This window comes from Pristis pectinata, chromosome 4 (genome assembly GCF_009764475.1).
Source record: "Pristis pectinata isolate sPriPec2 chromosome 4, sPriPec2.1.pri, whole genome shotgun sequence".
Classification (NCBI taxonomy): Eukaryota; Metazoa; Chordata; class Chondrichthyes; order Rhinopristiformes; family Pristidae; genus Pristis; species Pristis pectinata.
In genome coordinates, this window is record NC_067408.1 from 74457161 (window position 1) to 74484865 (window position 27705).

The window sequence follows — 27705 nt, forward strand, 5'->3', positions numbered from 1 at the left end:
TTATATACCTGGAGTAAATCTCCCCTTAAACTTCTATATTCTAAAAGAAACAGTCCCAGCCCAACCAATATAACCACATAACTAGAAGTCTCCAGCTCCAAGAACCACCTGGAAATTTCTTGTGCTTCCCCTCTGTTGCTAAGGTATCTAGTAGCTTGCCTGCGGTCTCAGCAGTGCTTCAAATCAGGTGGACATGGTCTCCTTGCTCTTGTGTTCTAAATTTCTAGATGGATCCAGGAATTACTTTATAAGTGTAATTATAACTGATAAAGTGGATGTGTGGAATGAAACATTAGCTTCGTGGCACATACTTATTACAACACTGAAGCTTCAACTCATCGAGCCCATGGCAGCTCCAAGTAGGTCAATCCCATCATTCCATTTCCCCCATCTTATTCCCTTGTAGCCAGGTAACCTACCAGCATGTCTTTGGAAAGTGGAAACCCGCATTATCATGGGAAGAATGTGCAAAACATTTGGCACTGAGAACAGGTCCCTAGGGCTGTGAGGCAGCAGCAGTAAACACTAAGCAGAAGTTCTGACATTGCAACATAATGATTCCCACATCATATAAGTAATCACACTTAAACATTCTGAACTGGACGTGAAAGGTGCTGTCTACATGTGGTATTTTTCATTTCAAGGGAGTTAACAGTCTGCATTACTTCCTAGGATGGGGATGGTGGCCGGGAATTGAATTTGTGGAAGGGACTGAAGTGTTGACTTTCAATCTCCCCAAATTTAGTTGTTGCAAAATTCTGCTCATTCTGCCTTAGGTGTCAGTGTGACAAATCCGAGAGGTGTTTGCAAGAATCATGAGGGCAAGTATGAAACATGATGTTGTGTCTTCAAATATTATTGAATTGCAATCTGGAAGAGAAATAGAAGGGGATGTAAAACAGCTGTACCAAAGAGATAGACAATGGAGAAAGGGCATTGGAAGAGGATGGAGCAGTCAACTGTGCTTCGGGCTGTAGATAGGTGGGGAAGGATAGTTTATTGCAATGAGTCAAAGTCGAAAAAAATAATTTATGATTTTGATAATCGTCTTTTCAGGGGTCAGAAACCAGAATGTCATATAAAACAATCAAAGAAAGTGCAATTTTGCAACATTCCAGTTGCCTTCCCTCTATTTTGAACTTTAAATGAAACACATTAATAAAATGAATGGGAAACTTATAAACAGGGGCACAGATCTGGGCTCCTAGCGGCCGAGCGGGTGCGGCCATTGCCACGTCACCGAACGCACAAGGAAGCGGCGGAAAGCGCGCCATGGGGAGGTGCCAAGGCTGGCGGGGCCGGGCGCGCGCCGCTCCCCGGGTTCCGTGCGGGTTGGGGGCGCGCGTGAACGGCAGGGAGCGCGCGAGTCGGGGACGCGCGGGGCGAGAAGGTGCCCCGGCGCTGCGTGGAGCGCAACACGGTAGTGAGACGCGGAAGTGAGTGGGACCTGTTGCCCGATGCTGCGAGCCTTCGGAAAGAGTGAGTGAAGGTCGCAGAGCAGAGGAGAGGGAGCCGGCTGGCTACAGGTACCTTCACTCGGTGTGCAGAAGCGTGCATTGGCATTATGTGCAGCGTTTTAACAGTGCTACAACTTAAACGCCCTGCACGGAATCAAGTTCACCGAGTGGCAGCTGACGATTTATCGTAACCTAATTTGTACAGAGCATTTCCCACTCTAGTTTGTGTAGGCATTATGATAGGCATTGGTTTTTGGGCAGTATGTAAGTGCTGTATGATGACTGTGCAGATTTGTAATTGTTACCTACCTCGTGTATCCACCTCTATGTCGTTTAAAAGGTGCAGGCGATTGTTTTGTGACGGATGTTAACAGTAAAAGGGGAAACGTAAAACGGTACCGTTGGGTCAGAGGGATTTCTGCACCTCCTTCCTTACAGTTGTAATAACTAAATACTCGAGTGATGTCTTCAGAACAGCCGGATTTTTGTTTCCTTTGGAAGTACAGTACTTTTAAAATAATAGACGCGGGGACAATAAATGATGGTAGAGAGTTAGGGAACAAAAAATCAGTTGGATTTTCCTAAATCCTTATACAGTGAAAATGATTTTGGTAAACTTGTAAGATTTAATTATATCCATGCAGTGAATCACTATCCGATTAATATAAAATACTTGGAATATTTTGACCTGGGTGGTTCAGTGTGAGAGGGAAACACAAAAAGGACCTGATACAAGCCCATGGAGGGTGATATCAAACGCTTAGCAGCATTTTTTTTTGGCAGTAGTGTATCAGGAAATAAATGATGTAGGCGATATGTTAAGAGGTTCCTGCATATTAAAAGCTTTTGATATAGTTACAGATAGGAAATGGCTATTTACAGGAGAGGTTACAGCAATGTACAGGGAAGCTAACGTTGAAGTGTGCATTACAACGTGATGTTATATATTTGTTACTGGAATTCATTACATTTTTAAAGAGTCAAGCAACTACGTTTTGTAATACAGTTGAGCAGCTTGTAGCTTTTGTGGAGGTTAGTGTGGATTATAGGTATGCCCAAAGCAATTGGTGTCATTAACAGCAGAGAGGAAGGAAATGCCATTCTTGCTACAGCAATGTAAAGAAACCAAAAAAATTAAAGCAAGGTGCAGAACTATGGGTTTAAATTAAAGAAAATAATGGATAAATTAATTGAACAGGGCAATGGTAAGTCTGTATCTGGAATACTGACTTTCCAGGGTTTTGATGGTGAAAGAACATGTAAAAATAATGGCATTGAATGGCAAGGAGATGTGTTCTCTCTTATTAGAGAAAGTCATTGTGAATCTAAATTGCTACATTCCAGCTTAGGCCTGAATATTGTCCAGGACTTGCTGTTGATTGTTTGTTTGGACTTGCAGAAGGTATTTTCCAAGATAAGACACGAGGTTATTGGCAGAAATAAGGGCATGGAAGCAACATTTGTTGATAGGTGGGAGACGCAAGCAGCTGCAGAAGTTGGAATCTGGAGCAAGAAGTAAACTGCTGGAAGAACTCACTGGGTCGGGCAGCATCTGTGGTGATCTGTTGTGAAAGTATGGACCACATACTGGGATAGCCATCATCAAGTCTTTTTGTATCTTTTACTGCAGTGCCTCCTGCATTAGAACAGATGTTTTCTGCATTACTTTCACTGGTGAATTTGCTATTCATGAGGGTTAATGGTGATCTAACAGTATGCACTCCACCATGATTCGTTTTAATTTTGCACCATGGAGTTTCATCATGGAATCAACAATGAACCCACTTTAGTCATAAAAATCAGTGGATTTCTTTGTTTAGTAGGCATTAAGAGCATGAGATTATGGATGCTTGAATCCGGCAGTGAAGTTCTGGCCAGGGATGAATGACCCTCAGAAACAACAGCCTTCCTTTGTGTGAAGTACGACTCCACTATTGGTGTGTTTTCCGTTGATGCCCATTTGATTTCACTTGTTGCAGAGCCTTTTGATGCCACACTCAATTAAATGTCCCCTTGATGTCAAGGCAGTCACTCTGCGTAATTCACCTTTGTAATTTAGCTCTTTGATCCATTTTTGGACCAAGGCAGTGATGAGGTCTGGAGCCAGGTAGTCCTGATGAAACCCAATCTTGGCAATGGTGAGTGGGTCAGTAAGTGCTCCTCAACAGCATTGTCAACAACCTCTTGCATTACTGTGCCAATGTTTGAGAGTTGACTGATTGGATAGTAATTAGCTAAATGTAATTTGCCCAACTTGTTGTAGACAAATCATATGTAGGCAGTTTTCTGCACTGTTCAGTATGTGCTAGTGTTGCATCTGTGGATGCAGAAGTTCAAAGAGAGTGCTGCAAAAGTAGGATTTGATTTTATCTTGGATTTGGAAAATATACCAGCCATCCCCAGACAACGAGTGGAGGTCCTTGAGTTGATTTTGTCCATAAATTGGAAAATACACAAGAATCACTTGGTATGGTAATCTTACATCCGCAGTATTGTAACAAATGGCATCCAAAACACTTAAGACTGATAAGAAAGAAAAACTACTAAAAGTGGAGAGAAGGGAAACTAGTTCTGCTATTCGTAGGAACGGATGTGTGTACATATATCATACTTTTGAATTTAATATTATGGGACCTTGTTTGTATGTAGGTGTGTCCATAGGTCAGACATTCATAACCCGGGGACGGCCAATATGTCATTGAAAAGTGGGAAATTAAACGTCAGAGATTGAAATTGGAAATTAAAGTGGGGAAGGAAAGAAACATTTGTCATAGGTACATGGAGTACACTACTCAAAGGAATACTCTTTTGTACTTAATACAAGAGGGCATGGCTTTAAGGTAATGGGTGGGAAGTTCAAGGGAGATGTCAGAGGGAGGCTTTTCACCCAGAGAGTGGTTGGTGCATGGAAGGCACTGTCTGGGGCGGTGGTGGAGGCTGATATGTTGGTCAAGTTCAAGCGATTGTTAGATAAGCATATGGAGGAATTTAAAATAGGGGGATATGTGGGAGGAAGGGGTTAGATAGTCTTAGGTGTGGTTTGAAGGTCAACACAACATGGTGGGCCGAAGGGCCTGTATTGTGCTGTATTGTTCTGTGGTTCTATGGTATTCCATTTTGTGTACTGTTCCCCATGGTCCTGTAGCGGTTAGCATAACGCTATTACAGCGCCAGCGGCCAGTGTTCAATTCCGCTGCTGTCTGTAAGGAGTTTGTATGTTCTCTCCGTGTGTCTGCGTGGGTTTCCTCCCACATTCCAAAGACGTATGGGTTAGGAAGTTATAGACATGCTATGTTGGTGCCGGAAGAGAGGCCACACTTGCGGGCTGCTCCCAGAACATTCTCAGTAACGCAAATAGACACATTTCACTGTGTTTCGATGTATATGTTGACTAATAAATAAATATCCATATCTGAACCATTGTGAAGTGTACTTGTTTTATGTTATTTTAAAATGTGTAGTGTGTATGCTTCGCTGCAAGCCAGGCTCCATTGTAAATTCTTGGCTGGCTTCACCTTGCAGTGATGGCATTTGTATCCGGTCATCAAGACATATCTTTTTTGAACTTCTGAGAGTTCATCTGGCTTAGTATCAAACATCTGACAGCACGAGGCTACTTACTTAAACGTTTAAAGGATTAATTTGATCTTGGAACTCAAGGGTAGAATGCTTTTCATCTTTGTTCACATGGAATTTCACTGCATTTGGAGGGTCATTCAGAAACCAATAGATATCAGAACTGATGAATATAGTGATGGTAATTTCCCCATTTGGAGCATAATTCTTCAGTTTTGTTCATTTTGCTCTTGGCAAGCTGTTTAGTCCAACTAGCTAGCTTGCAGCTTGGCTATCATTTAGGATCATTCTGGTATCTATATTTAGACCAGATATGTAAGGGGGGGGGGAACATCGTCTATCAGCTGGAATAAAAACTGAAAATGCTGGAAATAGACAACAGGTCAGGCAAACATCTATGAAAAGTGAGACGGTTAATATTCAAATCAAAACCCCATTGTTAGAACTAGGAAAGAGAGAAAACAGATTAGTTTTAGGTTGTGGAGAGGATGAGGGAGATTTGGATAGGTAAAAGTGAATATTCTGATGCCAGCTGGGTTTGTTCATATGTCCACCAAAAACAGTATTGTTTTTAACACAAGTGTAACTTTATTATGATGTACATAAGCTCTTCTTGTTATTTTTAATTTTGGGAACTCGGCCTTTTCCTGATATTCTGGAAACTTCTGCATTCGTTTTTGGTCTACATTCTATAAGATGTAGATAGCTCTGAGTAGTATTTTAGTTAATGTAACAATTCTATTCTTTTTGAGGATAAGGTATTTGCTTTATTCGCCAAACTGTTGTCTAACCAATAATGTTCCAGTTATTGCATAACTCTCGTTTTTGTTAAGTTGTTGGAAGATTACTTTGTAACTTCTAAGTTTGGCTTGTTAAAGAATGTGTAACTTTTCAGAAAGGTGGAAGTATCAAAGGATATGTGGAGTAGGTATAATTTGACAGCTTTTTTTAAACATGATTCCCAAAATAAAAATTGCAGGAAGTATTATTCAAGATAAAGTTGTCAAAAGCCTATTTGTTTTTGTCAAACAACCCTATGTAAGATTTGATTTATTGAGTGGACAGTTATAAATAAATTTTGATAGCATGTTGTTGGATCCATGGGATTTGTGTTTGTGAATTCTACACATGTAACCTCCTTCGTCCAGCATTGCTAATTTAAGTTACAATCTAAAATTACCTATTTGTGTTTGACCGAAGTGTGTCCTGAATGAACTGTGATTTTTGGAACAGCATATCATCCTCTTACTGTACACATATAATATTAAGGTTCTAAACAAATATTATTGTGTTACAGAGACTGGAAGTAGAGCCCTAATGGCCATAAGTAAATTAATTCTTCTTGCAACAGACCTAATGATTGAACAGTGATTAATGCTGTCAGAATCATCATGAAACATTGGGCAAATGGCACTAAAAATGATCACACTTTAATTAATTCTATGTGTTTTAGATTACATATAGTCATTGTTCCTTTTTGCACTATTTATTTATTTTGTAATTTACAGTAATTTATGTCTTTACAAATTTCACGTCATTTATGTCAGTGATAAAAATTCTGATTCTGATGCTGACTAGCAGTCGACAGGAAATGAATTCAAGTTATGGGTTTAAACCATTAAAACAAAGTCTTAATCATATATTTCATATCAGCCTAACTTTTTCTGTCAGACTGCTATGATATGATTGCTTATATAGTTTATATTGCACAGAAGTAGACTGACATTTATGTTCTCTTTAAGCCTCCTCTCATCTTTTCTAAACCTTTCTGCACAGCCCTCTAATCCATTCTCCCTGTTATGCTTGTCCAAATTCCCCGTAATTGCATCTATAGTACTTGCATCATCTGCTCTCTGCAGCAGTATGTTCTACATTCATACCACTCGGTACTTGGACAGGTACATGGACAGGAAAAGTTTGGAGGGATGTGGGCCAAACATGGGCAAATGGGATTAGTTTAGATGGGAATCTTGGTTGGCATGGACCAGTTGGGCTGAAGGGCCTGTTTCCATGATGTATGGCTCCACAAGTAAAGAAATTTCTTCTAAATTCCCTATTGGATTTATTGTAATTATGGCCTCTAGTTATGCTCTTCACGTGAAGTGGAAATATTGTCTTTATTCACGTTATGAAAATCTCTCACCATTTTAAAGATCTCCCTTAGGTCACCTTCAGCAATCTTTTCTCAAGTGAAAAGAGACTCCAATTGTTCATTCTTGTCCTCACATGTTCAGTTTTGTTTTTATAAATCTTTTCTGCCCCTCTATTGTTTTTATATTACGGCAACCAGAACTGTAAGCAGTGTTCTTGTTGTAGGTTTAGTATAACTTCCCTACTTTTCAATTTTATCTCTCCAGAAATAAACCCTCACACTTGTCCAGCATTTTTAATGGCCTTGCTATGTTTATTGGCATGTGATTGGCATGTTTATACTCAATATGCCATTGCTCCTCTACCCTACCTAGACTTGCACCTTTCCAAGTAATAAGTAACTGCTATTTTCCTCCCACAATGTACTAATTCGTAAATATGTATTGAATTTAATTTGCCAATTAGTTGCCAGTTTATATTTATCCAGTGTCCTCCTGTAACTTGTTGCAGACTTCCTCTGTATTGACTATTTTCCTGCCCCCAATTTAGTATCATTTGTAAATTTAAAAGTTGTGCTATTTGCATTTGTTTTGTGTATGGTATTTGATTACTTAAACCAGTGGGCAATGGTGGAGCAGGTTAATGTCTGTGTTTGTACAGTAATTGTCAAAGTAAATATTATAGCATTAACTGAGGTCTGTGTAAAGACAGTGAAACATTCAGAATACTTGAGCCAAATGTCTTGCATTTTCTACCAAATTCAGTGGAAGACACTTCATATCTTTTAGCTCCTCGTCGGACTGGTTAGTTTTCTCTGTGCCAAACCAGATGGGTAAGTTTTGTACACTATTTGAAAAATTACTGTGGGCAGTTTTTGATACTGTGCTTGGTAGTTTTATGAGGTGTGTAATTGGAGATTTTCAGCTAGATTTGGAAAATGTCACCATCATGAGTTAATCTATTATAGGTATGTAGTAATTTTGCTTTGTGGAGAACTCCAGCTGTGCCATATTTGGTCAAGTGTGGATGGTTATTTTGCATAGTCAGATTTCAGATTGGATATTGAATATGGATGAGGAACAATGAATAATTATTTACCCTTTGCTGTGGTATTATGGTAACATTATTTTGAATATAGTCAGACCACTTGTGCTCTTATATCTATCCCCCCTCCCCCCACTTATATTGCTGTGATCGTCCAAGACCCTATTTCATGACACTTTCAGAACGATATACTCTAAGAAAAGAGGGAGGCCATAGCAAAAGTGGATAGTTTTACTTTATCTAAAGTTACTTCTTTTATGACATTTAAAAGGCATTTGGACAGGTGCTTGGATAGGAAAGGTGTAGTAGAGGGATACAGGCCTAATGCAGGCAAATATTAGCATGGATAGGTGTCACAGTTGGCATGGGTGAGGTGGGCCAAAATGACCCATTACTGTGCTCTATGATTTGACATCTGTTTCTATACCAGTACGTTGAGACATGGTACATGGGATAGAATTGTATAATGAGAATGTATTAGGCAGCATCCTGCTCCCCCATATAAAGCCTCACAGATGTAGGATTGATCAATGTCGAGGAGAACCCAGCAATCTGCTGCTTTTCTAAATAACAAGGAACATCTAACTCTGCCAAGACCAGTGTAATAAAGACCATGTTTCCTGCCTGATCCAATACCTCATCTAGGGAGGTAACTTGAGAATGTCAAGGAATACTCTGACTCAAATTTAAGAGCTGTGCTAGATCTCAATTTTATGCATCCAGGCAATTTACAGCATAGGAAGTATCCTGTATGTCTTATGACTTGGAAAAACATTAATTCATGTTTGTTATTCAATGACAATGGGTTAACATAGTTTGAAACAAAAGAAAAACTAATATGTACTATGCAAACAAAAACTGCTGAAGGAACAGAATCAAATTGTTTTGTACCCAAATATGGTAACAACATAGAGTGGGAACTAGTCATTATGGATTTCTTAACTCTATTTATGTTGTTTTTGTAACTTTAGGTTTGTGAGAGAAAAAACATCATGAAGAAGAAATGTTCTAAGATATCTGATGAGGATGGCAGTCTTTGCTGTTGTGAGTACATTAACCGCCATGGAGAGAAAACTCACATACTGGCCAGTTGCTGTGACTGTGAGGATCTGGATGAGGCCTGTGACAGGTCAGAGATAATCTTGCTGTGTTGGTCTTTCATTATTAGCTGGTGGATAATACTTTGCCAAAGCAAGCAGATTTATTCCTCTCACTGATTCCTGATGATAGGTCTAAAAGCTGCTGTGGATCATAACTACTGCAAATTTTTGTTAACTTGCTCTGCTCTGCCTATGAATTCAGAATTAAGTCGACTTAAAATTAACAGTCTTTGCTTTGGGTAGGTAACTTAAGTTATTTAATTTGAAAAGTACAGGCACATGACAACACAGTACAAATGACCAATTCCCTTTTTGAAAAATGCCTGTTCTAAAATTTAAACTGAGATTTCCTTGCTGAAAATTTATCGTTCTGTTATTATGTTAAGGCATCTGAAGTACAAGCGTATGCCTAGGGACAGCCCTTGGAACAATCTAGGAGATGTGGCATCATGTTTTAATGTCAAATTATCATCTTGTTATGCAGTGATAATTGCATTCAGCTCGCAACCAGCAGCAATAACATTATTCCATTCCAGAAGAAGAGTAGTTTAAACAGGATATCATTCTCAAGCTATAAGACTGAATAATTTCTAGAATTTAAGCATTCTTGGAATTGATGGAACCTTCCTCTTGCATTTAGTGTTAATGAAGTTATAGGCTTCACATCACCCTTGGGCATTTTCTTTGGTATAACATATCGATTATTGCACGTAAGTGGGGTGAATGGTGTACATTGAACAGAGTACTCATGTTTTCTGATAGTTAATTATGTGGTAGGGTAACCCAGAGTATAATGATTGTGCCCGTTTGCAAACTGGATATTGCGTCTTCTCCGTTTACCTTTGCGAGTTCTCCTTCAGTATTTTGAAGGGCACATTGGAACGTGCAATTGAGGAAGGGTATGTACAAATTGACAACATGCTTTATTTCACGGATGGCAAAATACTGTAAAGCTACAGTTGAAGGAAATCGGTGGAGTTCATCTCAATTTTTACACAAACTTGGGGGAATACTAATAAAAAATATGTTGTCTCTCTTGTGGGCAGGCTAACTTGTTTTAACATGCCTTTATCTCTAGGTAATTTCTAATTGCAAGAACTGATTTCTTGGATTTTTAGCTTTCAGCTGTGAACTTGTTTTTGTCCTTCATGAATCTAGGACATATTCTCCTCAGACAACTCAAATTGTGCCCGCGTTATTCCCTGTACAATGGGTATGAATGTTGGTTTGCATTGCAACACGATGAAATGTTTAATGTCCCTGACTGTCCTGTTAATAAGTCTGATAGAATATAGAATAGTACAGCATGGGAACAGGTCCTCTGCCCCACCATGCCACACCTACCATGATGGGCGTGAGATAATCGATCCTCTGCGTGACTTTTAAATAATGAGCTGTGCAATCCCCTCCCTGCAAATTGCTTGTCTAGTTTTTGTACATAAGAATAATTCTGCAGCACCTGCAGCCTGTGGGTTTTCTTCTTAAACTTCTGTTAATCAGTTTTGCTTTAAAAGTCAGTTTTAAAATCTAACACAGCCCTAAAATCCTTACAAGATGGACGGAATGATGAAAATCCTGTATTGAGATGGAACGTATACTCTTTGAAGATATTTAGATCAGTTGTGATTGAGTGTTGCCTGATACAGAAGGATCTAATGGCATCATTGTTGCTGCAAAGTACCACACTCCACTTTCCACTTTGTAAATTGGATCTTTAGCTAAAGAAATTGAAAAGCCAGACAGAAGAAAAATCAGGTTAGACTGACCTGCAGAATCATTAGCTTTTAAAATGTAATTTAAAATGTTGCTCTTTCTTATGATATAAAAGCTTAGCATTTTATATTGTCTATGGCAATTGTTTTCAGTGCAAAATGATGTAACTAGAAGAATTGGATCCTATTGTACTGCATTGCCAAATCCATTAAGAAGTCACTGTTCAAATTGGATTACCAACTTTATTTTCATATAATTTCAATTAGCAACGTATGTGAAGTAAAATTCCAGGAAACCAGATGGTTTATATGAATATTGATCTTGCTTGTAAGATCTTTCTCAAATGTTACTATATCAGAGAGTGTATTTGTATTAAAAATACATTAGCATGTTTCCTTTAAGTATGCTGATCACATTTACATTTTAATAAGTAATGACCATTAAGTTGTTTTCACGCATTAGTGGCAATCTATGTGGATAATTCAGTCTCCTGTCTTCCTCATGGCTTTGTTGCATATGCCTGGTTTAAAAATGCCTGTGAAATTTCTTGCCTTTGATTTACATGACAGCTTTCCTTTGAGGGAAGGTTTGTAAATTGTTCAAGTTTAACTCCTACAGTTATTGCAAATTGCAAATCTTCTTCAAATACTTTGTGTGGAGCCTATATTAAGTGTGTCCAACTTTCTGAAGGATTACTAGCAAGCTGCCTTTGAGTTTAGCACATGGAACTTTTGCTTTAAAAGTTTATTTACCAGCAGTCCTTGTCTCATGTACTTTCAATCACAGGCAAATGTGTGACATTGGACTTGTGGGACGCAAAATACTAATGCTTTTGCTTCCTCTGTTTCTGGTGGATAAAATTTGTAAGAGAATATTGCTTTTGGATTTTTAGTTCTAGTTTAGCAGAGAATTCTCTCCTGCTGTAAAACCTTTAAAACCTAGTATTGTAATAGGAATAGAGTTGCTCTATTCCTTTCAGTGTATTTCGCCTTTGGACCATGGCTGACCTGTACTTCAACTCCATTTACCTGCCATCATTTGCAGTTTCAATTGATGTGGGATTCTCTCCCTTTTAGGGAATGAGTTCCTGATTTTCACTGCCAATGTATGGAAAACAATGGATTCTGATTTCACTTCTGAATAGCCTGGTTCTTACTTTATGATTATGATATAAATTCTTCCAGCAGAGGAAATAATATCTTTGCATATATTGCATTGAATCCCTAAATACGGTGCCTAAATACAGTATCTAATCAATCTCAAATCTGCAAGAAAATCCCAGTCTTATTTAAACAGATTCAAAAGTAAAATCCAAACAACAAAGTTTAAGTTATGGAAGTCAACTTGTGTGTCTAAGCTGAAGAATCTGGGAGCTGACTCCTGAACAGACACATCTGCGGTAGATGATGCCATATCTGGTTCAGAGTCATAGAACTGGACACTGAGTGGAAGATACTCTGATACACAACTGAGGGTGGGGGAGAATACCTGGACAGTTTGTTCAGTCACAGTAGAAAACTTAGGGATCTGAATGAGTTTGGTGTGAAAGATGGTGAAAGGTGAAAGAAGGAACCTGATTGAGATGGAGGATGCAAACCCACAGAAACTAATCCCATCCAGTGAGGATAATGCACTTGCTATGGATGAGGTGATGACAGACTAGAAGGATAGTGAGAATGTGAACTCTGGCATCTTGGTGCAGCAGGTTATCTGATTTGGGGATGGAGGGGGAGAGGCGCAGTTGGAGAAGAGTGGGAAAGTATCGCGTAGTTGGGGAATTCCAAAATTAGGAGTCAGATTGCATCCCTTGTACCTAGGATCTGGAGACCCATGTAATGTATTTCCTAACAGATGTCAGGGTAAACTGGTTTGAAAGGAAGTTGGTGGGGGAGAGAGGGTGATATTGCATTTATTATGACTACAAAATTTACATTGATATTTTTGGACTTTTTTTTTAACATCAGGAACATTATAAATACCCTAAATTCTCTTCACATCATTGATTTCTGACTCCTGTGGTGAATATTGCAAAAATCAGCATTCCCTGTGGAGCACAAGGGAATCACTGGTATAAACTTAAGAATATTCCATATTTAACTGCACATCTGGGTACTGCAGCCATTTCTGTCAGTTGATAATGTAATAACAATGAATAGTGACAGGTCCATAACAACCACAGAATCCGGCCAATGCAACGTGTTATCTAAGCTTGTTTAGTTATTTTCAGATTAAGCAGTTACAACTGCAGTAGACATAAAATAGTCTGTTTAACTATTTGTACCTCAAAAATATTAATGTTTTATTTTGAAAACCACTTTGCGTGAGAGTGCTCTTTACTTTTTGTACAGTAGTCCAAGGAGATCTCCAGGCTATGTCAAATTTCTACTCAAAGCAATAATTTGTTCATGCTTAGTTATAAACGAAATAGCCTATAAAATCCATTAAAAAGTGCAACTTCTTGATTCCTCATTATTATCCATCATTTTCCAGATAGTTCTATCAGCTTTGAAGGACGAGCTTCCATTGCATTTTGTGACAATTGAATTTTTCACTTTAAGGTGGTTTAAGCCCTTTCATATTAGGGGAAACAAAAAGCTTTTGAATAACTCCAGTACTTTGCTTCATTTTCAGGTGTTTGAAAGGTAAATCCATCAGTTCACAGAATATCGAACGAGTATCAGACACAATTTCCGATCGTCTGCGGATCCCGTGGTTGTTGGGCACTGGTGCCAAGAAGATTGATGTCACAATTCTACCGCCTCTTGTTTTCCTCCCGATCTTCCTTCATATTGCAGCCCTTCACTTCTTCTTGGCACTTATCATTTTGACATCCTTGCCGATATTGGTGCTCTGGTACTATTACGTCACTCACCAGAAGAAAGGGCACACGCTATTTTTTCTAAGTCTAGGTCTCTTTTCCCTGGGTTACATGTACTATCTATTTCTGACTGAAATAATGTCTAGAGGAACCATAAGCTTTGTGCACTTAACTGTGCTCACAAGTGGTTTGGTCCTGACACTAATGAGTTTAGCACAAACGAAGAAGGACCCAGGCTACCTCAGAACAGACAATGGAAGTTCTCCAATCAAAGGTGCTCAGAGAAGTAGCATTTCATTGCACAATGTGAATGGCACACGCGAAATTCAGCCTGTAGGCTGGGATGCATCCTCAAAGTTGAATCATTGTGGTCATAATGGCAAGCTGCAAATGGGTCAAAATGAATTCAAAAAGAACTGGTGTACAGTATGCAAGATTTTAAGACCACCTCGTTCAGGGCATTGCCGAATATGTGCATCTTGTGTACAAAGGCTGGACCATCACTGTGTTTGGTATGTGCAATACTGATTAGATACAGAGTTTGGGATTAAGCTCATTTTGGTCTGCCATATATTGAAGTGGATGTGGAATGACTAAAGGCAAGTTAACAAGGGCTGCTGTAAGTGAGAGAGTGTCTTTGAAGGATGATATGAATGGTGGGGTGGGGGAAGAGAAACCCAAGGAATAAGTATCACCAGATTTAATTTTATAAGAGATTTGTGTAATTAGCAGTGTTTCTGGAAGGATCCTTTGTTAGTGATTTTTTTTCAGCTAAACAGCCTGCTGCAGAGTTAAGCCATTCTCACCTTTAAGCAGGCAACACTTTGGAAGTTTATTTTGCTTCACTCTCTCACATTACATCTTAGGGTAAAGGTTGACAAGGCTGGCTATATTCCACACTATTGACCACCATTTGAATGAACTATCACTTTTATGTTGCAAGGTGAAGCCGTGTGGAGTGGAAATTTGAGAACAACATCATCCTTTCCTGCCCTGATACCATCTCATGAAATTGTGTAGCCCTTGTAAAAGTCTGGGATTGTTGCTTAGTCTCAGGAAATTTAAATTGGACATTACTGAGCTGAAAAGTGAAGTCAATGCAAATACTGCATTTCCCACAGTTTTAGTTTCCTGCTGTAATGTTTTGCATCTTGAGTTTCTTAGTTTAATAGTTGGATGTTAAACTTGCAAACTCATTTACAGTTTCATCTAGAGCAGAATTAGGCATGTGTGTGAGTAGTTAATTAAGGTAGTCTGGTCGGATTGTGTTTTGTTGGGACTCCTGGTGTGTGATTCTTTTTCTTTCACCAGCATTTTCAGTTAATCCCAGTTTCTTTGTGGTAAGCATTCCTGTATAACATTTGTCATTTATAGTTTGGGAGAAATCAGTTCAGCTTGGATTGCATGCAGTTTGACTCAAAACCATTTTTATTTATTTATCTTGTTTTGTTTCCAGGATTAACAGTTGTGTAGGTCAAGGCAATCACCGTGCATTTATTCTGACCCTATTTCTTTTCCTCCTCACCTCCCTGTATGGAATTAGTCTGACACTGAGCACTATATGCAGGGGACAAAGCATTTTCACAGCTTTATTCTATTGTCCTGGAGTCTACAAAGAACACAGGTAAGAAAAGGGACCATCTCTTCTACAGTTCTCTTCATTTAACAGAAATAATTTGGATAGAAACTCTTAAATTTATAAACAACATGGAATATGTAAACTGTTCTACATTTTTTTCACAAGATTATAGTGATAGCTGTTGGGTTCATATGATGGAGGGACTTCAACCCATTTGATGTTATTCTTCCAGAATAAGAACCCACTTGTTTTCCACATTACAACACCTAGTTTTGGTTTAACTTTGTTGGATCCACTAGCCCAGCCTCCCCACCTGACAGGCCATTCTAGCTATTAATGATCTTCTTGAGCTAATCATTTTTTGTGTGAAGGAACACATTCTGGCTTCTGTCCAAAACTTGCCCATCATGCCTTTGAGCCCATATCATCTTTATGTGCTGTTATGATGCATCTAAAAGTATTGTTCCTTATTTATTTTATCCTACTAAATATTTTGTACTTTTCTATAAAGTTTCCTTTGATAGATTTTCCTTGGAGCTCTTTTTTTAAAAATTTTAAACACAAGGCTCCCTCTTTATCGGAGGTTTGCAGCCCATCTGAACACAAGTGACAAGAGGTCAGCCCTGATGTGCTTCTCTACAGTGCCACTTGGACTGATCACTCCCTTGTGATGCAGTGGCCAGAACTGTACACAATACAATTAAAACTTCACCAAATTACATGCAGCCTCTCAATGTGGCTTCTCTGGTAGGGAAACAGGCCTCTGTCCGCCTCACTTATTGTCTCATGTTGAGTAGACAAGGAGAGTTTTGTCACTGCTCTGTTACCTTCAGGTGGCTTGTTGAGAGCTTTAGAAACTTATGTGGAGTCTATTTGCTTCTGAGTTTTATGTGCAATACTCTGTAATCAGCCACAATAAAGTTCATTCACCCTGGTCAGTTCTGTCACGACTGCTAGTTAGAACTTGACTCTCTTAGGTTCCCAGTCCTCCCTGTCTTGGCAAATTTTAATGACTGTTTTCATAGTGCGTCTTAGAAATGTGTATGAATATCATCAAGAGAAAATACCTTGAATAAATAATTTTAAACCAGAAAGATACTGACGTAAAGACAGTCAGTTGTGTGTTAATAACTGCACAGATCTTCCAATCCCAATCTAGCTTTTCTGTGGTGAGGAAATGCGACTCAAGCAATAGTGTTACTCTTGAACTGTCCTTTCAGTTGGGGAATGACGTGTGCTTTCGAGGGCTTCAGAGGGAGGAGATGCTGCCTGGTTCAGTGAGCAGCTGAATAACAGAAATTCGAATGATCTTGGGTTGATTGCTGAATTAACCAATCTCCCTTTGGCCACTACAATTGGCCTCCACATTCAGCTGAGTAAACAGTAAATCGTTGGAACTATCGCCTGTAGGAGATGGTGGAAACAGAAAATGTAGATTAATTGAAATGCAAATTAGATGGGCTTCTTTAAGAAAATCTTATTTTGGCTAATTTCAGGTAGGCCTATGGTTCAAAAAGCATCGTTGTTAATTTTTTTTCCTTGTCTAGTCTGCTACTGAGTTGATTGATTGATTGTCATTGCTATGAGTAGTCAGAACCTCCATTACCTTAACATTCAATTACTAGATGTTTTTGACTTGTAATTACTGTGTTTCTGGGTTAGGCAGGGAGAAGTTTTCCAGCGTTTCTGATCGTAATTTGATCATCTTATAGCTGTCACTGCAGAGAGTGGAGAATGGGAGCAGCGGGATTGGGCTCCATTGCATCTCTCAGTGGTCAGTACAGCCTACGTTTCTGGGAATTGTTGCACTGATGAGTTACAGGTTCCTGTGCAGTTGTAGTTCAAACAGGACTGTAGAAGAGCAGAGAAAGGTGAAAGATGAGATAGAAATGGCAATAAAAAGAGAAACTTGTATTCTAAATAGACATAGATTACATCAAGGCAAATTCCATTTTTTAAACATCCTTCTGCATAATTGTCTTGTACTGTTTTAATACCAGCTAATTTGAACACTTTTATATTTTTGGTTGCATTAGTGATTTTATTTTGTACTGAGCAAAATGGATGTTGTCAGCGCTAAGAATAGGGTTTTTATCCATTTGATGTACCATTTCCAGTTCCCACAAATGCCTGCCTTATCTCTGCCTAGATTGCTAAGTGGTAGCAAATGGATTTGTGATGTAAGCATATGCCAGCAAAGAACTGAATTCTCACATTGCTGTTACACACCGAAGAGAAATTTGAACAGAACATAACCTGATTTGGGTTGGGGGAAGGGGGATAAACTGCAGACTTGGCAATGATAAACCACTGTTCTAATCTGCTGTGCTGTTCTGTGCCTGCTGGAAATACTTTTAAGACATAATGAGGTAAAATGATATTGTTCCAATATTATGTTCCTTCCTTAGTGAAGTACTCTCACTTCTTATCTTGGGTGTGGGAAAATAGCCCTTCATATCTGCTAAATTAGCGTCGGGTTGTCACAGGACTCATCTTAAACAGTTCACCACTCTAACCCTACATCAATGTTGAAATTATTTTTGTGTATTGTTTTATTTTCTTTTCGACCTTCGAAAAATTCGTACTCTGGTTTAAGAGTATTTATAACCTGGGTAGACTACAAGATCATTAACTACTATTCTATGTGGTAAAGTAGGCTGAAAAATGTAATTATATATAATCAAGCATTGCCAGCCTAGTAAGCTGACAAAAACTGATGCAGCCTTCCCAAAATAACACCTCTAAATATAAGTCGAAGATAGTTCAAAGCAAAATCTGTGAAAAGTAGAGAGATTTTAAACTTGCCTTATCATAGCTTGTTGCAGTGATAGCACATTTTCCATCACTAATGAAAGACAAAAGACTTCTATGTTATTCTTCCAGCATTTTGCAGTACTGGAGGATTTTTAGCATTTACAAGATAGGATTTGTGAGATGGGGATTATTCTTGGAGGAAACAGAGTGGCATGTTCTTGGACCATAGTGGCATTTAAACTGGTTGCTGGAGGCTCAATCCGAAAAGAGATCTAAGAAATGAGAAACGGAACACCATCAAACAATAGTGGTACCTGTTTCTATTCAAAATGTGTTGAGCATTTAAAGATGCTGTTTGTGGTCAACTCTGGAGGAAACTGCTAAAATTGGATGCCGTAAAGCACCAGAAAATTTGATTTTTTTATTACCACATTTCCATTTCACTTAAGATGCCTATGCTTAAATTGGCCACAAAATGCCAACCATTAATTGTTTGTGTTGAATTGAGGTTCAGAGTTAACTGGCATACTCCAAGAACATGTGAGAACAGTCCCCGTCTCACAACGTCCATGTATCCCTCTGTGGTCCTCACAAAGTCACAGTGGATGTGATTTCAGCTCCTGACACTACATGGAGTTGTCTCCTGACCTCTGCAGTTCTTCTGCTGCAAGATAAAAGTCAATGGACCTGAGTGAGGATATTAAAATATCCCCAGATTCGGTGCTTATTTTCTCAGCTTGAGCATTATGTACTACTGCTGTTTTATTGATAAATCACATTAGCATCATTACACTGCTATATGCAGAGGGTACTGAACCTCTCCAGTACACTCCGAAAAACCCTGACTACAAAGCACAGTGATATCAATGACCAGATAAACTGTTTTAGACCTGAGATGAGGGTCCAGGACACTGGAAGAACTTAGCTGAACTTTAAATAGAACATCAGGATGATTAACACTTGCCCAAAGCTACCGGTAGGTTTTATATCTCATCCAAAAGTTAGACGCCTCTGACAATGCAGCTCCTTCACCATGGGACTGGAGTTCCAGCGTGGTGTTGCAGCACTCAGCTGCTCCCTTTCTCCCAACACCCTCTCCAACCCACCCCAACACCATCCTTCCAGGGAAGCTGCCTTTTTAACCTCCTTGTTACATTTCACATAGATCTTTGTCATCAAAAGATTTCATTCAGTTTATTTACTAGGGGTTAGAATATTCCACATATGGTGCACTTCCATCCAATAAAAATACACCAGTAGATAATGCCTATACTTTCAACAAATCAGTTTAGTCATTTTCCATCAATTTTTAAAATTCCATAGTAAATTTCAAAAAGCTGATCGCTCCATTGATACTGTTTTCCACTGAACTCTCTCCTGCTTGAATTTCCCAAACCGTCAGCCCTTAAAAAGAATGTTAGTGATTGCTTTAGAATTCCTCCAGTATTTAAATTAGCAATAATTAGTTTTGGTACATGGTTTTTCACTGAGGCTCTTTATATAAATGTTTTCTGTGATATTAAAATATAATGGAGATGGATCACACAAATGAGTAATGTTACTGTCATTGCTGTTAGTGCCTTAACATTTCTCATCACTTCCCATCAGTGAGTGCTGCCTGGCATTTTAGTTTTTTCAAAAGCTAGTTTTATTTTTAAGTCTTTTGCTGTGAACTTTCACTGTGACTGATGTTTTTGTCTTTATTGCTTTGATATTCTGCTTTACAAACTTAATTGATGAACTGATTACATGACTGGATAAAGGGCCTGCAGACTGCCTACTCTTTTTGAGAGACCTCTTGCTTGGGTAGGCAAATGGCAAGTTATATTGGGATGCTGTGGATTCTGTGGCTGGCTATAGATTCCACAGTAGAGCTATGCTCAAGTCCACTGATCTCCCAAACTGAGATGTCAAGGTGTAGCATCTAAAATGTAGGCTGAGTCATCCTTGAGTTTGAGACGTTTTGGCATTTAGAGGGACATTTGGGAACTGTTGCTTGTGTGCTTGTTAATATCACTGACTAGAAACAGGTTTATAGGAGTCAGGATAACTCATTCTTATTATTCTACTTGCATGTGTGATAAGTGATATGCTTATGTTGTTTAATCAATCCAGGTTATGCTTGCTTTGAGTAGGGGATAGTTTTCTTTTTATTGGTTAAAATGCAAAGTCATTGTTAAATCTGAAGACCATGTCTCCCCATGCAAAAGGAGTAAGACTTATGTAAATATGTGCAGATATTTCCTGCCTGAGAACAGCCAAACAAGTGGATTGATATCCCGACAGATGATATAGATCAGCTTCTTTATCCTCGGTCCTTGGCCCTCGCTGCTTACGTCCTCCAAAAACATAGCAACAGTTCCCACATGTCACTGGCAACCTCCAGCTTTACCATGATCTCTCTTGACCCCTTCAGACTCCTGAGTTATTGCTCATTTCAGATCCAATATTGGATGAGAAATCTCTCCTAATGATACTGACTGACGTTAAGGCATTTTGTACAGCTGGACGTGCCACCTTTCAGACAAGGCATTGGATCTACAACCCATCTGCTCTCAGATGAGTGTAAACAATCTCATGGCAATATTTTAAAGAATAGCAGTTAGAGTTTACGCTGTAACCTGGCCTATACTCATTCCTCAGTTAACATCACCAAAACAGATTACCTGGTCATTGTTTCATTGCTGTTGGTGGGATCATGCAATGCTGTTTCTTCCATAATGGCTACTCTTTAAAGGCATTTGATTGGTTTTAAAGTGTTACAGGATATCTCAAGGGCATCAAAGGTGATGTAAGATGCAAGTGTTCATTTGTTCATTAACTTTGGTGTTTTTGACAGAGGTGAGCTTATGATCACGCAACACTGTTAACTTGCCCTGCTCCAAACATGCCTCAACTCCCACCAATGTTACATCCAAACTTGATTATTTCAGTGATCAAATTCACAATCAGTCGTGGAGTGTTGTGTGATGACCAGCTCATGAGATTCTGCCAGCTTTACTTTCTACCTTAACTCTCACCCAAATCCTGTCCAATCACCACATCTGTGCTCTCTGATTGTATATTCACACCATGTCAAACAGTACCTTAGTTTAAGAACCACTTGTCCTTGTGTTCAAATCCCTTCTTGGCATCTCTATTGCTGCCAATCATATTGTCAACTTCAAGATTTCTCTGCTCCTCACTGGTGAATCCTTGATTTTAATCACTGCACTTTTGCTAGCTGGGGAGCTGGAATTCCTTCCCCAACCACGTCTGCCTCCACCTTGTGACTCCTTAAAAGCCACCCCTTTGACCGAGCTTTGGCCATCTGTCCTGCAATCACCTACTGTGCTGTAATATGAAACTTTAGCCAGTAAACCCTCAGTGTATAGCTTGTAACATGTTCCAGTTGAACAAGTCTGAATTACAGTTACCCAACAACCTGCTCTGTCTTCTCCTTTCTAATACATTCATTCACGCATATTGTTTGTTTAACCTTTGCCGTGATCTACAGTTGAAGTTGATGCCCCCATAAGCAAACTGAAGAAAAATGAAAAGCACAGTACAATTTGATGGGATTCTTAAAATTTAACTTCAATTCCCAGTACTCTAAAACTAAATGGAAATAGATTCACATCACTTGTTTTAACTCCTGGTATAAATGGAGCATATTTTTGTTTGAGAACATAAGTTGGAGAATAGATAGAGGGTAAGACTGGCTGTTGTGAATTTGGAGTCTTGAGAGGAATTGAAAAGGTGCCACAAGAAAGGTTGTCACCCCAGATAAGAGCTTGAGGTAATACATTTGCATGGATAGTGTATTAGTTAAAGGAAAAAAAGAGTAGGTAGGCTGCTATCTGGGAGTTATCGAAGGGTGTGTGCTGGGACCTCAATTACGCATTATTGTTAATGGCTTACATAAAGGTGCTAAATGTAACCAAGGTTTTCTCATAATGACTGCCCAGGTGGGAAAATGACCTGTGAAGAGGCCATAGACTTCAAAAAAGATATGGACAAGTTAAATATAGGGAAGAAAGGTGAGACGAGTACAATGTCAGAAATAGTGATGTTATTCACAGAGAAACATTTTTTGAACTGATGGGAAATATTCTCAGTGTTTAAAAATGTTCTTGTTTGTGAAATTCATAAATATTGAAGTATTGTGCCTACATTCTGGAATATATACAACCTGTGTTACAACAATATTTGCAGGTTTCTCCTTTGATATTTACCTGCATTTTTCTGTGGGTAAATGATTTCTAAACTGTTGCAGTAATTAACCTTGCTGCTATGAGTATGTTGATGCATTATATTTGCAATGTTGTGAATTCTGTTTTATCTATTTCACAGTACTGCACTGGCATTCACCTGTGTCTGGTACTGCACAATAGTCACTGCAGGAATGGGTTATCTCTTCCTCATCCAACTCATCAACATCAGTTACAACATCACAGAGCGAGAAACACGCTTTGCTTTGAGAGACAAAACTGGAGACAAATATCTCTGTGGGCTAATCATAAAAACTGATGAATACAACCGAGGGCTCATTAACAACTGGAAAGAATTCCTTCAACTTCAATCTAATCCTCCAGAGCCAGGATTTGAAGATTTAGTGTAATGTTTCTATATTATTTGAATTGAGTTGTTGAGTCGTAGGTCCACATTTATGACCCAATATGTGTCTGATTCTTTTTTTAATCTACCTGAATGAAATGGTAGTCTTTGAAATAAATCAATGGCAAATGAGTAGAAAATAATGTCTCAATTCTCTGCACACTGAGTTTTGAACATTTTGCTTAGTGCATTTCTATGAGGAGGAATTTGGTTTCAATGTTTAGGGTATTGTTTATCCACAAATCCAATTTTTTTGTAACAATAATATCCCAGTTGATGCATCTTTTACTGCCTATGTAACAAGCTATTTTTACTTTAACCAGAGTAGGTGACTTGTTTGGGGGAACCCAGCAAGAATTTTCAGAAATATCTAGTTGCTGGTAAGACTTTAGGATGATGTGTGGGATAAGGAAAATGATTGTAAGTATTATGATTAAGGATAAAATATGGGGATGAGTAAAGGATAAAATATGCTATTGGTGAAAATAAATATGGGTTTTTGAAATTTATTCCCAGAATGTGAACATGGCTGGCAAGGCAAGCATTTGTCACCCATCCCTAACTACCCTAGATTGTGGAGAAAGTTCAGAGTCAATCACATTGGTGGGTCTCGAATGATGTGTAGGCCAAACTGGAGAAGGGAGGCAGGTTTTCTTCCATGAAGGACATTAGTGAACCAAATAGGTTTTATGACAATCTGGTAGTTTCATGGTAACTGTAACTATTGTTTAATTAATCATTTTAATTTCCCAACCACCATGGTAGGATTCCATTATGTCTCCCTGGAGGAGCGGTCAAGAATTCTGGCTGGCAATCCAGTAACTTATCCGCAGCACCATCTTTTGTAACTTAGCATTTGACTTCCCCTGATGTACCCTTAATGAGTATGTTGTAAGGTGGTGCCTTGTTTACCTACTGTGTTGAACTAGTTGGTGGGCTTGATTTTGCAGCAACTGAGCTGCTTACTTTGTAAGGCCTGCTTCATTTTCAGAAGCTGTGCAATAACTGTGTTGACTGAAGGTTTTTACATGATGTTATTTTTTAAGTTACACAGGATTCGAATATTGAATCTTAGTTTTCTATGATTTCATTTTGTGGGATTAGTTAAATGAACATAACAAGGCATGTGCTGAAAATCTGAAATAAAAACAGAACGTCTGGTGAAAGTGAAAGATAATGTGAAGTCAATGAGAGTTTGATGAAAAGTTATCAACCTGAAGTAGTTAACTCTGCTTCTCTCTTGATGGATGCTGCCTGACCAGCTGAATGTTTCCAGCATTTTGTATTAGGTATTATACCATCAATACTGAATTTGTACCAATATTTGCATAAAAGCATAGGATAATTTATAGATTTTTAAAGTCAAAGGAAAGAATAGCCATTGTTTACAGTTAAGTAGTTTGTAGCATTTTTATCATGAGTGTATTTGTGTACATATTTTAAATCAGTTATATTCACAAAACACTGAATATTAAAGTATTTGAGACTTAATATTGAGGCATATAGTCACACTTTTAAATTCTAGTTTCACTAATTTTTGTTGCTAGCTCTGAAAAAAATTGTAACTTTCAGAAACTGTTATAAATAGCTTAAAGAGAACACTTTAAAATGTTCACTTTTAAAAGGGAGAACACAATGTGTTTGTTGTGCAGTTATATTGTAGAAGTAGCTTGAGGTTTTCCATTGCAACTCTGTATGTGGGTGTGATCCAGTTGTGGTTACTGATCAAATGTGGGTTAAAATTCCATTAATATAGGCCTTTAATACTTGCAAAATCTTAAACCAAAGTGATAATTTAAATACTGCAAAGGTTTAAAAAAAATCCAAATTTAGTTTGTGAATAAGTAATAGTTATTCCAAGCTTTTCTGATTTTCTAAATGTTAATTACCATTTATCTTATATACTTGGTTCACCTTCCTTTTGTGCATTGTGTTGATATCAGTGAAACAAGCTATTCTGATGTTAAAGCACAGGACTAAAGCCAGAAAAAGACTTTGCCAAAATAAAATGCACTAAAGTGCTAAAATTATCAATGCAATTTCTTCCTCTTCTTTTCCCCCCCCAAGGTTTGCAATGCTTTCTAATATACCATAAATCTCTGAAATGAGAATTAGTCCACATGACGGGAAGATGGTATTGCAGTGGCACAATTACTGTCAATTTTTTGTGAGCAGTGGTTATTTCTCAGGTGAAAATATTTGACGTATATTATTTACAGTATATTGCTTTAAATGCCAAGTTGTGGCCTTGCCAGAAAGATGTTAAAGCTGTTAGTGCAGTTATATCTTTTTCTGTATTTATTTGTTGAGGATGCTTTACCTAAAATATGATAACTCATTTTCTTTGTAGTTGTCCTGCTATAATAGTTTAACTGGATAAAATTCATAAGTTTTTTTTCATAATTAGTTTTAATAAGTTGCCACATAGTTTTTTAACTCATTTTTTGCTAAAAGTTAGACATTTCCAAACATAAAACTAGACTGCGTTAGTCTGGTGTGTCATATACCTTGTATTCAGTTTCAACTTGTGTTATAGATTTTTCTCACTTAGTAACTGGAGATCTCTAATACAACTCTCCACATCTATATTGTGTGGAGCTCTTTAAATAATTATTTAAGAAGAAATATATTGTGCATTGACATTTGTTAGGCTTTATTTACTTTGGTTAAAATATTTTTCACTGTGGCTCATCTAGCAAAGATGATAAAGTGAGTGTGCAGGTGCTATCCCTGGCCTGCTGTAAATTTGGTGAGTTGAGGTTGCCACTGTTCACCTTAGCATCTGTGATCCAGAGGGAGAAATCAGCCAAAATTTCTCTTCCTGATCTCAACCAACCCTTTGCAAGAACTGTACATGTTGGAACCTGCAGGTGACTGGGCTTGTGATGAATGACCATTTGGGTGAGGTCACTGAGGTCCAACTGTGGTCTGTGGAAGTGAGGAATCCCATGAGGGATGGAAGAGAAAGGAAGAAAAAATATTGAAGATATTGAATATCTGCTGTAAAAAAAAATCTTGAAACATTTATCTTCAAAATTTCAAGGCAATGAAAATCTTTATTTTACTTCAATGGTAACTATGTTAGACAAGTATCCTAGCATGAGAGAATTCCTGTACATATAAAACAAAATGTTGACAGTGGACTTAGATGGTATTTATTGATGTGTTTAAGTCATTGTATGAGAATATAATTGTCTTGAGATTCTTAGAAATTTGTAGTGCTTTCAACAGAATTAACAAAGGGCTATGTAATCAAATTTGCACTGTGATATGCATGTGTGTATATTTTGTGAAGAATTTTGAATTTATTTCTAGTATATCAACATATTGTGCAAAATAACTGTTACAGATGTGATAATTTTAAATGTTCAGAATAGAAGAGCAGACTTTAATGTTTGCTAGTTTGTTAAATTCAAGTATTTATAGTTAATAAGCAGTGTAACATTGTTTCTTGCCCCTTGCATTGCATTTTAATGCAGTATGGACCATCTTTGCAACCTCAAATACGTTCATGAATCAAAAATTTACTCCCATAAACTGTTCTCTAGACTTAAATTAAATGAATTTTACTCCCCCACCCCCTCCCACCACTGAAATAAATAGATTCATTAAAAACGACAGTGGGTTGAGCCTACAGAATTCTCCTCTCAAAAGGAGAGTTAAATGTCAGTTCATAAAACCCCATGCAAAAAATAGTCATGATTTTAAAAGTAAGTTTAAAAAAAACCTATTTGTATCATCTTAGTGGATTTTGTTGTAATTAGCATATGAAAATAACTTGTGTTGCAAATTTGTGGTAACCATTACAGATGCCAAATCAGAGAACTATGACTAATTTGATAATATCTATTGGCAAGCTGCTTGGTATCTTGATGAAGGTTAGCATAAATGGTTGTAATTTTTATTTATTTATAGATATAGGAGATTTAATGTGCTTCTAATCATTAGTATTTGCAAATTTCATGGCATTTCATTGAAGCGCTAATTTAAGATTGTGAATTGCTTAATACTGAAGGCTCAAAAGTGCATTTATTTTACTCTGAGACATAACCAATTTGTGGTATGTATTATTCTGTTATAATATGTTCCATCAAAGCTGTATACCCAATATCCTTCAACTTGGAGAAGCCTAGTTAAAGTATATTTTACCAACTCTAAAGCTATTTTCAAGTTTTCCTGCTTTTGCAAGGAGGCTTGACATATTGCTTCCCAATCCATCCATTCAATAACCAATAGGCAAAATAATCAAGTTTGTGTAAATAGTGGTACAGAAGCAATGATTTGAGCATTTTTGGCTAAAGAGTTACACAATTTAAAAAAAAAACTTTAAGAATAGTTTACAAATCATGTTTGCTTTTTCTAAAGTTTTGATTACAGATGTTAACATGAGTTTCTGATGCTCTTTATAACAAAGTAGTTGGCTGATGGTGTTTATAAAAATATTAGGATAGTTTTAATTAGACTGTGAATCCCTTTAAGGGAGAATAAGTAACCAATGATTGGCTTCTCACATTATGGAAAGGGTTGGTGTATAACATTTTAAAAGAAAGTAAGTAAATTGTCTTTGAATACCAATTACATATTGTTCTTTTACATGCTTAAAAATACTTATTTCTTAAACAGTGAATATTTGTAGCCTTGTGAAATGAGATGCCATGAGAAGTGCTTCAAGGATGTGTGTAGTGGAGAAGGGAATACTGTGTCATATACATATAGAACTGCTGTTGAAGTTATGGTATCTTAGGTACAATCATGAATGTATTCAGAAATAACAGTATGGACAAGCTGAATGATTCCAGTTTAGTTTGTGGGTGTGTGTTTAATTTCATATAGCCAAAGATCAAAATGCAAAAGTTGTTTCTCAAGAATTTAATTGTCCTTAAGCTAAAATGTTTAAAAAATTACACCAATAAAGAGACTAATGTTTAAAAGTTGTATTTTGCTAATTAAATCACAATTTATTTACAAAATACATAA

The 27705-nt window shown here is 37.7% G+C and overlaps 1 protein-coding gene across 2 annotated transcripts; it reads left to right on the top strand.

The window, feature by feature from the left end:
* The first annotated feature begins 1299 nt into the window (after nucleotides 1–1299).
* On the top strand, nucleotides 1300–27625 carry zdhhc23b (zinc finger DHHC-type palmitoyltransferase 23b). 2 transcript variants are annotated; one of them, XM_052015082.1, is made up of 5 exons: nucleotides 1300–1526; nucleotides 9140–9297; nucleotides 13613–14311; nucleotides 15256–15423; nucleotides 22465–27625. In XM_052015082.1, the coding sequence occupies exons 2-5, from the start codon at nucleotides 9161–9163 to the stop codon at nucleotides 22730–22732; spliced, it is 1272 nt and encodes a 423-aa protein (XP_051871042.1). In that variant the 5' UTR covers nucleotides 1300–1526; nucleotides 9140–9160; the 3' UTR covers nucleotides 22733–27625. The 2 variants fall into 2 exon arrangements, with proteins under 2 accessions (XP_051871042.1, XP_051871043.1); XM_052015083.1 differs by having other exon boundaries at nucleotides 15343–15423.
* Nucleotides 27626–27705: the final 80 nt, after the last annotated feature.

Bases quoted from the DNA above. Each gene is read 5' to 3' on its own strand.
- zdhhc23b (XM_052015082.1), top strand. From the start codon at position 9,161: ATGAAGAAGAAATGTTCTAAGATATCTGATGAGGATGGCAGTCTTTGC. The intron at 14,312-15,255 runs GTATGTGCAATA...TTTTGTTTCCAG, and splicing joins CTGGACCATCACTGTGTTTG to GATTAACAGTTGTGTAGGTC. The intron at 15,424-22,464 runs GTAAGAAAAGGG...TCTATTTCACAG, and splicing joins GGAGTCTACAAAGAACACAG to TACTGCACTGGCATTCACCT.